This window comes from Mastomys coucha, unplaced genomic scaffold, assembly GCF_008632895.1.
Source record: "Mastomys coucha isolate ucsf_1 unplaced genomic scaffold, UCSF_Mcou_1 pScaffold9, whole genome shotgun sequence".
Lineage (NCBI taxonomy): Eukaryota > Metazoa > Chordata > Mammalia > Rodentia > Muridae > Mastomys > Mastomys coucha.
Genome location: NW_022196915.1, coordinates 43,485,018 through 43,499,258, shown reverse-complemented (window position 1 = coordinate 43,499,258; position 14,241 = coordinate 43,485,018). Strand labels below are relative to the sequence as shown.

Genomic DNA, 14,241 nt, shown 5'->3' with positions numbered 1-14,241 from the left:
CAGCAGAGATCCAGGTAAGACACAGATGCTCAGAGGCATATTCTTATACATCATTTCAGTCTACTTAAAACCATTAATTCATTCAACAAGCATTTTTATAATTATTTTTATGTGCACTAGTGTTTTTGCATGCCTGTATGTGAGGCTGACAGATTCCCTGGAACTGTTATTACAGACAGGTTTGAACTGTCATGTGTGTTCTGGGAATTGAACCAGGATCCTCTGGAAGAGCAGCTGGTGCTCTTAACCGCTGAGCCACCCCTACAGCTCCGCAACATTTATTAACACCTAATATGTGCCAGAACTTTCCTAGGTACTTGCGATGGTGAGTGAGGAATGACTATAAACTACATCCTCACAAAGTATGACATATACTCTGCTCTTGTAACAAAGAGACATTTAAAACAGAATCAGGCAAACATATACAAATAAATCTCTGAAGACAGAAATCTCACATCTGGGAGATTTTCTCTATTTCCTTCTGGACAGAACTGGAAACATGTCAGTAGAGATGCCTGGAATTTCAGTTAGAGAGACAGAGCTGGTCTCACTGTGAGTCAGTACTAGGTATAGTACATCACTTACAGGAAGACTCAAGTGCCCATCTTAGCTGACAGTCTCCCCAGATACTGATCGTATCCTGGAGAGGAGAGGCCTGGCTCTATGCCCCATTCCATTCTTAGCATGTGACTAGGTCCCTGAAGGATGGTCAGTTTGTTGAATGACTGGGTCCTGTGAAAAGAATAGCTCTCTACAAAGGTATCCTGTTTACTTAGGCTACAAATGCCCAAAAGGGTCGAAAGTAAATCTAAAATTATCACTTCTATATTTTATTCCTATTTTATGCATTCTTAAAATCCAAATGGGGCCAGGCATAGTGGCATATTTCTTTAGTCCCAGCATTTGGGAGGCTGAGGAAGGTGGATCTCTTGAGATAGAAGTCAGCCTGGTCTACAAAGTGAGTTTTAAGACAGTCATAGGTACATAGTAGACTGTCTCAGGACAAAACAAAATCTAAATGCAAATTTTACAGATTTCTTTATCTTTACTCCTACCCCAACAAAAAAAGCCTAAATATTTTACTAAAAATACCAATCTATTATGTTTCTTATCACCAATCCCTTATTAATAATATTTAAAAGTTCTGAAAAAACTTTTTCCCCCAAGTATGTTAGAGAAATGGACTTACACTGTGTACAGCATAGGTTATGCCAGTCACATTCTTGGTTCTTAAGTGCAGTGAAATCTAATAATAAGGTTCTGCCCCAACTCCATTAACATCAACCTACAGCGTGTAATTCACCCTTAAAAGTTCTATATTACAAGATTCTCAAGGACTTTAAATATAGTATGAATACCACAAATACAAGAAATCAATACCATGTTGTACACTACTGCCACCTTCTGATAATAACTTAGAACTACAAAATTGAGAGAGGCAAAAGGACCCAGAGTTTGAAGTAGTTCTGATAGGTATATGAGATGCTATCTCAAGCAACAACAAAAACAAACTATTAACATGTGATCAAAATGTAAATGTTTTATATTGTATAGAGCTAAGAACATACTATGATTTAGTGAGCTGAGTTTATTCCAAAAGCAATTGCTGTGGAAACCCCTCTACCAATGTAGAACTAAAAACCTTCAACATACTGGACATTGTGCGTTCCATTTACTGTACAGAACTGAGAAACTGGATTGCTTCTGACTCATTGTAGCCGAGGTCCATGTAGACATGGCTAACGTATGGTGAACATCACAGGTCTATGGTTGAGAGCTACTCCTTACTCATATACTGAGTTGGGCTGAAAGCTATAGACCGGGGAGAATACCATCAATGTCCAGAACTACTCTGACCATTTTCACTGAAGCACCTGCAGTCACAGGAGTGATGGTCTCTTAAACAAACGTAGCACACAGTAGTAGCCTTTGGGAGTACTGCTAGTGTGTTCACAGCCTTCTGAAGATGGGGAGTGCATTCCTAACTGTTATGAAGGTGTATCTTGTTTAGAAGTACTTCGACACACTTCTTTTTACCTATCCTGGAGAGCAGTTTTGTGGCGCACACACACATAAAAAAAGTGTAAAAAGCTGGGCGTAGTGGCAAACAGCTTTGATCACTCAGGAGTAGAGGCAGGCCAGCAGCCTGGTCTATAGAGCAAGTTCCAGGACAGCCAGGGCTACACAAAGAAACCCTGTCTAGATAGATCAAAAGAAAAAAGAAAGTGTTGTACACAGTTGTGTGTTAATATTGGTATCCAGTTTTGAGTTGGACTTTAAAAACTGATGTGGTTTCTGTACTAAAGCTATCTCAGACCTTCCCCATCGACAAGAAAGCATACTAGGTCAATCACAAGGATTGACTGTCAGTCTGTGAGGTACACTGTAACCAAGCTCAATTTGCAACTGGAGAATCATTATTGCAAGCAGTACTGGGCTTTAGAAACCTCAAGCCCTGCCATTCTTATTGTCACTGTGGTGCAACAGAGAGAGAATATGGTCAGTTTGGCGCTCAGCTGTGATACCATTGATTGTGGCTCTCCAGTCCCACACAAGCTGAGATGTTTGGCAACACATAATCAATCCGGAGTCTGTACCAATTCCAAGAACACCCAAAGTGTGAATGTTGTCTTGATGGCCCGTCAACAGTTTTGGATTTTTAAGACCATTGCAGATCTCAGATTTTCAAACCAGGAATGCTCAGTTTGTCACCACTGTCTACAAGTTAAATCTTAAGCTTGTATTTTGGTCTAAATTCATGAGCTTGTGGTTCAGTAATCAGGATATTCCCTGCCTTTTATTAAGGAACATTTTCCTATCCAATTCATCTCATCGTGTGGTAAGCATAGCAGTTTACTGATTATCCTTCCAAATACCCATCTTCCAAATGAAGATATGGAGTAGCTGTTTCTACTCCCGGCCCCTTAGTAAGACACTGACGTGTTGTAGATATGAGCTTCCAAGCTGGTAATACTCTGAAATGGTGTAATCCCAAGGACACAGCAGAATAGAATCAGCAAACTTCACAGTCCGCTCTAAACATACATAATAGCTTGTCAGGGGTAAAACTGATAAATTCTGTAATTAAGTTAATGAAATTTATTCTTTAAAATGCTTCCACACTGACACGAAAGTCATGACTTTTTTCTTTCTTTTTTTTGAGAAAACTAAAGAAACTTACAGTTAATGGTAGCTTAAAACAAAAGCAGAGCCATGTAATGATACCCCTTGAAAATAGCTGGTCAGATAAAAACATTAATCTTTAGTAATTTAAGACAGTATTTAGGATATTTAAGACCTTTAGGACCCTGGGACAGACTAAGTGGTACCTATGGTAGAGAAGTGCAAACTCAAACTTGCTATTGTCTGCCCTCTCCACCACTCCTGTCCTCTCTGGTCCATACAATGAGTTACCCCGGTTTGCAAATCACAATTGGTCAAGACAAAGGGAAGCCAGGAAAAGCAGTGTAAATTAGATAGCACAGGACAATGTGCATCCTTCTCCTATTTCAGTATGAACACTCTAATAACCACTCCATTTCATGAAAGAAAAACATGAATTACGATTTGAGTAAAAAGTACTTTTATGGGGGAAAAAAAAAGGCTGAGCATCTTGCCTAGAAAAATCCTTTAATATCTCATGTTACCTAATACAGTAAAAGCCTTTTGAAATGCGTTGAGGATTCAGTTTGCATGGGAAATCCACCTGCCTCAGAATAGCTAGTCATCTTTTTCATTGAACGATTTTAAGTGGCAAAATCGTTCAGAACAGAAAAATATAGTATCTTCAATAGACATCAAGACAATAAAGTTATATTTACAGGATGCTGTCTATAATCAGAAGTCACCGAGAAGTAAAAATAAACTATCATTTCAATGTCCTTTCTCTCAGCAGTCAGTTACGGCCACACACTAAGGACAGCCAAGAATCAAGGAAATGTGTTCCAGGTGAAATAAATTTCCCAGAACAATTCTCATAAAATACTTTGTTTTTCTTTCCCCCTGAGAATCAAGTAGATCAATCATTGGATTGCATGAGACAAAGGCAAGCTCTAGATCCTCTACCATGTACGATCAATTCTGTAGGCATTTCTGCTTAGAAAAGCTAAAATGTACAAACAATAAAACTAAATAGCAAGACACGGTGCTTAGTAGTACCATGGCAGAAATTTATGGTATTGGTAAAATATACATGTGACAATTGTGGGTAAGTTTATTGCTTTTTTGATGGGCTATAGCACCACTCTGAAGAATAGAAGATGATTAGGATTAACCAGCCTTTAATCACAATATGCATTTCTAGTAAAAGTGCTTCAGAAGGCGCGCTGAAAAGCCAAGAAACATGTGCATTCTGTTTTAAGTGTTTCCAGCTTCACTGAACAGGCGAGGGGCAGGTCTGTCTAGGGAAGTAAGGAGGTGCTGCTCTCAGTCTGATGATTCAAATATAAAACCAAGGGACTCAAGTTATTCAAACTTATAAAAATTTAGGACACTATAAATTTTCATGCCAAAAACATTTCAGTTATTGCTTAAACAAGCAGTAGCTATACCTGTGAAATTTTCAAAATCATGATTGAGAAAATTCCTTTACTGTGCTAAAACTTATGCTAAAGGAGAGAGAAGTTGATAAGGGCTATACAGATACTTTCCAGTCACTATGGAAAACAGGCTGATCTCCCTCAGAATGATTTCAAAAACTAGTATCACCATGGTGATTTCAGGATTTGGAAATAAGAAGGTAACATCACACATGCTATACAAAGTCAGCTAAATAACTGGTAATTTTCAGATACCACTTTACTCAGTCTTTAGAAAGTATAATTTGAAGTATATTTCCTTAATCTAAAAGTTATGAACAGATAAACTGCTATGCAGAAGCACAAAGGTATTTTAAATGTAATCTTCTATAAGAAGTAATTAAAATTTCAAAGCCAAACAACCTAGTACCAAGCACAATTTCCTTTGAAACTGACTTCATCCACCAGCTTCTGTTTCTTCAATCACCTGGACTAATCAGCATTCTCCACTGGTAATATCCATAGAACAATGTGACACTGTCTCCCTTCAAATAGCCTGACTTTCTAAAATGACTATTTCAAGAGTGGCATTTCTAAAAATAATTCTGCCCCACATATGCATCAGTCACTTCTGGAAGCAGGCACAAGAATTCTAGTAAGAGCAGTAAAACTTGAGAGTGCTATCAAGTTGTAATGCAGCATGGTCTGGACCCTTAAATGGGGGAGGGTCTCATAAACTGATGGTTGGCATGAGAAAAGGAAAACAAGAGTTTTACACTGTCACCGGACATTTTACAAAGAAAACTGTCTGCTCTTGTTTTCAAGTTACAGTCACTCTCTCTCACTCTCTCTCGCTACTTACACATATATACATACTTTTTTTTCCTTAGTTTGATGGGGTGATGCAGAAAGTCACAAGTGAGAAAAGGACACTAAGTTTTAATAAGGGGAACATAAAGTTGTTTCCACCAGCATAAGTTCACATTACAGAACACCAGCATCGACAGCATTCTCTTGTCTATTTTTGGTACAGAAGATGGTATCTCTCTACATAACCTGGTAAGGCTTCAGTAACTAAAACATAAAACAAACAAACAAAATACCCAAATAAACAAAAAACCCAGCCTACTAGTTTACAGTTTATTTTAAAAATTCTGAAAGACACCGCAAGTTCTAAACTTGAGTAGTGCTACCCATACACAACCATCTGGTCAGGAACGCAGTAAAGCCTGCCCTCTGCAGGGAGCTTTGCAACAGTAGAGCAGTGCAACGAGAAAAACTTATACATGGCACATTCTCTTCATATTTGTAATGTAAAAAGTTACAAACAGACCTAATCAAATAAATAATAATAAAAAAGAATTTGATGTATTTGTTAAGTATCCTAAAACCACTACATAGAATAATGGCAACTTTCACTCACAGATTATTTACATGGTAATACCCAGTGTGGGTACATTGCTACAAAACTCGGAACAGAAGGAGTAAACTTGAAATGTTTTCCTGTAAAGATCTAGCAGCATGACTATCTAATGCTGTGTTATCCATTGCTTCTGAAATGGTCCTTTTTAGTCTGTGTCTTCATCCAGTTCATAATTGTCTTTATCATAAATATCTTTTACTAGAAGAACCCGTACAAGCATATTTTCCAAGGTGTTCCGGTCCAGGGAAGTAGATGTGTACCAGACAGGGCTATCTGTAGAACTAGAACATTCTGGTTGCAAATAAAAAACATCCATTCTCTGATTAAGATTCTGTGGACTTTGGAGGAAAAAGAAAGAAAAAAAAAAGTCAATTTCACAAAACATAACAAAATTCCCTGCAAATTTACTTCTTTCAAGAATAACTCAGCCCCAAACAACAGATGCACTCAGAGTCTCTGCTTCATAACTGCAATAAGAATAGTAAACTGGTCTCTTAAGGTTTTGGGTTTTTTTTTTTTTTTGCATTTTCATCCTTAAAAATTACAGAATGAATATATGATTGTGTTCATTTTTCTGTTTGTTTTTGTTTTTATTATTACTTTTATTGAATATTTTCTTTATTTACATTTCAAATGTTATCCCCTTTCCTGGTTTTCCTCCCTTCCTGAAACACCCTATCACATCTTCCCTTTCCCTGCTTCTATGAGGGTGTTCCTCCACCCACTCCTACCTCCCCACCCGACTCAACTCCCCTACACTGGGGCATCTATCGAGCCTTCATTAGGACCAAGGACCTCTCCTCCCATTGATGAATGACAAGGCCATCCATCCTCTGCTACATATTTGACTGGAGCCATGTGTACTCCTTTGTTTATGGCTTAGTCCCTGGGAGTTCTGGGGGAGGAGGGTCTGGTTGGTTGATATTGTTCTTCTTATGGGGTTGCAAACTCCTTCAACTACTTCAGTCCTTTCTCTAACTCCTCTATTGGGGACCCCACACTCAGTCCAATGGTTGGCTGCGAACATCCGCCTCTGTATTTGTAAGGCTCTGGCAGGGCCTCTCAGCAGACAGCCACATCAGGCTCCTTTCGGCATGCACTTCTTGGCATCCACAACAGTGTCTGGGTTTGAATCCCCAGGTGTGACAGTCTCTGGGTGGCCTTTCCTTCAGTTTCTGCTCGGTCTCTAAGTTTTTATGATAAAGGACTAGTTCCCAAATATAACTGAAATTCTTATTTCATAAATCCAAGACTCCATTAATATATATACTATCATTTTAGTGATTATTGTAATGGTGCCAATTATAATCTCAATCATATTAAGTGTGTATGTCCATTTCAGGAAAAAGGAAATATGAAAAATGTGACCTAAAATGATGAAAATATGTAACACATAAAAAGTCTTACTGCACTATATAATAGAAAAAGCATCAAATTCCAAAAAAGGAATTCACACACACCTGGCAAATTGTTACCAGCACTGGAAATCCACAAAACTAAACTGATGGTCCAGAACAGAGCTGAAGAAAGCTACCCTATGCCACAGTTAGATACATGGTCATGCTAGAGGTGACTCTCATGTTTTCACTAGTGCATGAGAACCACCCTGGAACTCACACTATGATTTGGAAAGTTTACAACCTACAACACAACGTACTTTCTCTTATTTAAAACAACACTCAAAATGAGACAGTCTGTGGGGAGCTCTTCAGTAGTTCCCCAGTGAGTGCTGCTTTTACACAGGGGAAGATGGCAGGCATGAAACTGAAAATGGGCCTTCCAAAAAACGTCTTCAAAGACTGTTTCCATTCACATCTAAGTATTTTATTTTCATCTCTACTCCTTCTACCTACTTTTAAACATACCTACCTTTGTACTAGAAGCTGGCAGACAATGACCAGCAAACTGTGTAAAATCATGTGCTATGAAGTACTTATTTATAGTACATGGCCTCTTTCTAGTTTAGTAGGACAACTCGATAGATAAAGCAGAGACTAAACACCCCAAAAGCATAAAAGTTACTTCTCTACAGAAAGTTTGTATCTCTACTTGGCAACCAACAGACATGCTTTAATTTTCTAATTTAAGGAGGACAGCAGGAGTGATATTTTTTAGTAAAGAGCGATTTCTTAATATGGACTAGAATCCTAAAGTACATGTGCTAGGTATTTCGCAAGGACTCTAAAGTTAGAGCTAAATATATTTTGGAACAAAAAACTCCATGAAAGCAAGGAGAGAAAAATCTTCAAAATTAATTAAATACCTTCATTTCTTAATAATGTTAAAGTCAACCAACTTATACAAATATCTTTTAAAAGTACCAGGAGATGGATATAGCTCAGTAGTAGAGCACTTAAATCTAGTAGGCAGGCAACCCCAAGTTAAATTCCCCAGTACTATAAAATTTTAGTCAAATATCATTAATGTTCATTCACCTTTTAGACAAGTAGCATTCAAACATTTTCACAGGACATCTAGAAGGGTTGGCTGTGTTTTCAACTTGTTCAAATACTGGCTCATCATCTTCATGTTTTCGTTTTCCAGTAGCAATTTTATCTTTAACAACAACAACAAAAGTAAGGCTCCTACACCAATCTTTTTCCCTTCCTGTGTGTTTGTGTGTGTGCATGACACGTGTGTGAATGTGGGAGTACAAGTGCCACCTGTCCAAGGCAGGGCTTACTGTTCCTGCTGCTGCACTGGATACTCCAGGATAGCTGTCCTAGGAGCTTCCTGGTGAATTTTGTCTCTCCTCTCCCAACTCTACTGCATCTGGCACTGTATGTGGGCTCCAGGAATTCCAATTCAAGTGGTCAGACTTGCACAGCAAATGGTTTTACCCAATGAGTTATCCCACAGCCCCCTAAAGCTAATTCTGAGGGAAGATGTTACTATTTACCCTTAGTACCTGCTTTAGCAACATAGGACTAGGTGCCGTTCAGGATTTTCTGTGTGGCAGCTTTTAATAATGTACAATTTTTCCAAGAAAAGGATCTGAGAGGTTCAGCTTAAAAACAGGTGTAGTGGTTCATGCCAGTAGTCTCAGAATAGGAATGATCACAGATCCCAGGTCATTCTTTGGTATATGGCTTAAGGCCAGTTTGGACTAGAAATCTTATCACAAAACAAAATACAATAATAAGACATAAGGCATTTGAAGGCAGCAAATGGATCTCTAGGAGTTTGAGGCAACCCTGGTCTACACAGGGAGTTCCAGACTAGCCAATGCAATAATAAAGTGAGACCCTGCCTCAAAAAGAAATAAAACCAAAACAACAACAAACCCCCAAAATACACTGTTTGTTGTGTTTTATGAAAGTAATTGTCTTTAGTCTCTTCATGAATGGCAGAAGCAGACTTTAGTAAGGCAAGTTTGAATATTCCCACCACAGACAATCTCCAAATAAAAATGCTATACTATCAGAGTCAGTGTTGGCTCAGAGGTTAAGAGTACTTATTGCTCTTGCAAAAGTCCAGGGTTCAGTTCCCTACATCTATATGGTGACTCACAATCATTCATACCCCAGGACCAAGGGATCTGACACCCTCTATGACACCGGCAAGCACAAAAATGTGTGATACACACATACATTAATGCTGGAAAAATACATTCATGCATATAAAAGAGAAGTGAATCTTGTCTTTAAAAAGGTACACTACCTTCGTTGTCTGTTCCACATAAGGAGGACACCTGATAGCGAAGACATGCTTTATTTTCCATTGTTAAAGGATTTTTTTTCCAATGCCTAAACACAGTGCCAAAGGAAAGTCTTAAGTGTTGTTCCACTGTTTTCAGGCCAAAATATTTAGTGTTAAAGTAGAAGAGTGTGTTCAAAAGTGCTACTGGAGAGTGGGATCCTAGTTGTTTTATCCTCCAGAGATAGTCTTCTTCAACTCGAGAGAATATTGACCCTTAAATAGAAAAAACTACTTTAAAAGAATTATAAATACTACAAAGATTTAATATGACTACCTAGAAATAAAATGAGTTTAAAACAGTCCTATGTCAATCTACTACTCACGTTAGATCACTGTGAATGAACCCATAATTACACATTAACTCTTTTAACAACACATGAGTTGGGAAACAGTATGAAGCCACCGCTCCCAGAATAAGGCACAGGATGCTTATTTCTGTCCTTCAGTAAGACAAGGACATTATGATCAAAAAATAATTTTAAACCTGTATAACTCTTAAAAACAACACATGATTCTCACAAACAAGTATATTTTATTCACATAAGAATCTACATTGTAGGTCTTAAGACAATCTAGCTTTGTACTACAAAGAAAGTAGGTCACAGGTTTTACTAAGTTCTTCACAAACATTAGATACTATTATCTGCATATGACCTCACATTCACAAGCTCTTACATTGTAACTTAAATTACTTCCTAAATATACTTACATACTTTCTGTAAAAATAACAATTCCATTATCAACTATCAACACATATTTAAAATAGCATTACCATCTGGAAGTATGCTTGGTTGCCAACTTCGGAGTATTTTATTCAGTTCTTGCTCAAACATCTGGTATCCTGGATCAATAAATATGTTGTCCTTTCGATTACTACCACATAAGTACTACAAAAAAAATTATTAAAGGAAAACCAGCTAATTATACACAGTGAATGTATCACACTTTGTATTTCTTAAGAAAAAAAAAAGCTTTATGTTTAGGAAAAGCAAGCATTCTACTAAAACATAAGGGATTACTACTGCCCTTGGGTATGTGTGTACAAGTTAAAAAAGCGTAAATTCTTCATTAACCTTTTACTTAAAACATACAAAGCTGGAAAGTATAACACAGAATCTGGAATGTAAAAACTGGGTAAGAAGCATCAATTTGGAACCAGTGAGATGGCTCAGCAGGGAAAGCATCTGCCACGCAAAAGTCTGACAACCCAAGGTAGGTTTTGAGAACCCACTCTACTCATCATACACATACATCACACACAGACTCTCTCTCTCTCATTCGTCTGTCAGACAATATATAGAATGGCATGTTTATATCATACTTGGAGAAAAGATATACATTTTAAAGATTAACGATTAGATTAAAGGAAAACAATAAAGAGCTGACTGCCTATGCTCTCTCCTTCCTCTGCCAAAAAACTGTGTATGCGTATACACGGTGTGCTTTTGAAAATGCTGAGAACCTAATCAGGGATGCAGCACAAGGGAGAGCACATATCTAGTATAACCAAACCAAAAACAATCTTTACACCTGAAAACTAAACAATTTATAAATGAATCCACGCCCTTTCTGGTGTGACTTCACACCTGATATTCCAGCCATGTTAAACATGGTTCCTGGGATACCATGCCCTCACTCTGTCTTCTAGGATGTCATTTGACTCTCATTCCTTCTGTCTGGGGAATTTTCTACCTGTGTTTCAAAAAATTCAATTTAAAAGTCTTTCATATTATTGTGTGTGTGTGTGTGTGTGTGTGTGTGTGTGTGTGTGTGTGTGTGTGTAAATCCATGTAGAGACCAGAGAGAGGTTCTCCATGTTTTTGTGAGACAGGGTCCCTTACTAAACATGGAGCTCACTTGGTTCAGGTAGACTGCTTAGCCAGGAAGCTGAAGGAGCCTCCTATCTCCAGCTCCCAGCACTGGGATTACAGGCACACAGCACCACACCAGCTCCCAGCACTGGGATTACAAGCACACAGCACCACACCTGGCTTTTTTATAAGGTGCTATAGATCCACATTCCGCTCCCCATGCTTGTTCTGCAAGCAATTTACCAACTGAGCCATCTCCTCAGCCCATTGTTATAACTTTCACTGAGATACTTGGGTACAATTAATTTGTCCCAAAACTGTGCTACCAAAACTCCTTGGCAAAAATATTTCAAATAGTTGAGTGAAGCTTACTGTTGTAGCCTCCTTGCTATTCTCCCTCACTGCCCATACCAGCCTCAAACTCACAACCCTCCTGTCTCACATATGCTGGCATGTACCACTACTCCTGGTTTTTCATAAAGATTTTTAAAGTCAAACTGCTCAGATTCTACTTGATTACTTTGGGACAGGGCTATGCAGCCCAGGCAAGCCCATAAACTCACTATGTAGTCAAGGCTAACCTCAAATTCGTAAGCCTACCTGCCTCAGCCTCCCAAGTACTATGCTACCACATCTGATCCAGACTTAAACATACAAGCTGTATATCTTAAATAAGCTACTAGTCAACTCATCTCTCCTCATCAGAACAAACAAAAACAGTTAATATTTAGCATGGGTGCATAGAAAATCAATTACTAGCAGTCAGCAAATGTAATTTATCAACATGAGTATGTTAGTTTCCAAAGCCCAAGGCAACGTCTACTAAGCAGGAAAAAATTAAATGAAGGATTGGTAAAATTCAAGTTCATGTCATAAATATTATAAATTTACTTATACTCTATAAATGTAGTCTTAGAGGCTCACAAATAAAGTTGGTTGGATGTATTTTATAATTACTGAAAACTTCTCATTTGTATAGAATTTAAATTAACTACACAGGCCACTGCTTTATTATTTCATAAATTTAATAAACATTGTTCACAGCTTTAAAACAAAATCTTTACTATATTCTTAACCATAAAATAAACAAGGATAAAATCCTAGAAAAAACTCTTGGATAATATCAAGTTACTATTTAGGGAGACTGAGCTCAGTGGCAAGAGTCATCCAACCAGACTAAGGACCTGAGTTCAAATTCCCAGCACCCAAAGAAAGCCAGCAATGGCTGTGTGTGCCTGTAACTTCCATCAGGCAGGGACAGAAGGGTTCCTCTAAATTTGAGGTCTACACAAGAGTTTCAGACCAACTTGGACTACCCAGTAAAGCCTTTCCTCAACAAAAACAACAGAGCTTTCCAACTGGCATATTTAAACCAGTTACTTATTTAAGAAATTGTATGGGGCTGGAGAGATGGCTCAGTGGTTAAGAGCGCCGACTGCTCTACTGAAGGTCGTGAGTTCAAATCCCAGCAACCACATGGTGGCTCACAGCCATCCGTAATGAGACCTGATGCCCTCTTCTGGGATATCTGAAGATAGCTACAGTGTACTTACATATAATAAATAAAGAAATCTTAAAAAAAAAAAAAAAAAAGAAAAGAAATTGTATAATGGGGGATATGGAGACTGAGTGGCCCCCTCCTATAGCCAGACGGGACAGGACTTCCCGTGGAGGGAGAAGAACAGCAAAGCCTCCCACAAAACCTTTAACCCAAAATCTATCCTGCCTCAAAATGCACAGAGATGAAAGTGGAGATTAAAGGAACGCAATGACTGGCCGAACTTGAGACTCATCCCATGTAAACGATCCAATCCCTGCTATGCTTGTAGACAGAAATCTATCATAACTGTCTGGGAGCCTTCACCTAGCAACAGATGGAAACAGAGACCCACAGTCAAACATCAGGTGGAGCTTCTGAGTCTTATGGAAGAGTTGGGTGGTAGAACTGAGTGAGCCACAAGAAGACCTACAAAGTCAACTAACCTGGGCCCACGGGGGCTCACAATGACTGAACCACCAACCAAAGGGCATGCAGGGGCTGGATCTAGGCCACCTACACATTTGTAGCAGACGTACAGCTTGGTCTTCATGTAAGTCTCCTAACAATTGGAGTAGGGGCTGTCTCTGACTCTGTTGCCTGCCATTGGATCCCCTTCCCCTAACCAGACTGCCTTGCTGGGCCTCAACAGGAAAGGATGTGCCTAGTCCTGCAGTGAGTGGATATCGCAGAGTAGGGAGGTACCCAAGGAGGGACTTCCCGTTCTCTAAGGAGAAGGGGACAGGGTAATGGAGAAAGGGATCTGTGAGGGTGGGACTGGGACAAAAGGGAAGAAACTGCAATCAGGATAAACAAACAAATAAATAAATGGGAAAAAAAGAAATTGTGTAATATCCTAGATTTTTTGCTTCTTGCTCTGGAAACCTAAAGTACTTACTATTTTGTCTATTGTAGCAAAGTCTGCTTCCTAACTAGACTGTTCAAGAAACTACTAGGCATAAAGGAACAATAATAGAAATGAAAGAGCATACTCTTCCAAAACTAAAAGAAAATTAGAAAATGATTATTTTATGCTAGTAAACTTGAAAATTTAACAAGTAATTTCTTCTTTTTGAAAGAGGACCTTACTGTGTAGCCCGGACTGGTCTTAAAACTTACACTCCTTCTGCTTGGTTGCCTCAGCACTGGGTTAAAGGTGTACACCATCATGCCCACCTCACATAAATGTCTTCAAAGACAAAATTGCCAAAGTGATTCCAAACCAAAAGCAAAGGATCTCTAAATAAGCTAAGA

General features: G+C 38.5%; 1 protein-coding gene across 5 annotated transcripts in view; it reads right to left on the bottom strand.

Annotated features, from left to right (window-relative positions):
* Window positions 1-3,613: 3,613 nt before the first annotated feature.
* Window positions 3,614-14,241, bottom strand: part of Zmym2 (zinc finger MYM-type containing 2) — a 76,243-nt gene continuing 65,615 nt past the window's right edge. For 3 of the 5 annotated variants that reach the window (XM_031362636.1, XM_031362639.1, XM_031362640.1), the window contains 4 exons: window positions 10,412-10,526; window positions 9,601-9,852; window positions 8,376-8,496; window positions 3,617-6,278 (listed from right to left, as the gene is read on the bottom strand). In XM_031362636.1, the coding sequence (XP_031218496.1) occupies window positions 6,086-6,278; window positions 8,376-8,496; window positions 9,601-9,852; window positions 10,412-10,526 (681 nt within the window). In that variant the 3' untranslated portion in view covers window positions 3,617-6,085. Of the gene's footprint in view, window positions 6,279-8,375; window positions 8,497-9,600; window positions 9,853-10,411; window positions 10,527-14,241 lie in introns of all 5 variants that reach the window. The other 2 variants (XM_031362638.1, XM_031362637.1) reach the window with 1 other exon arrangement.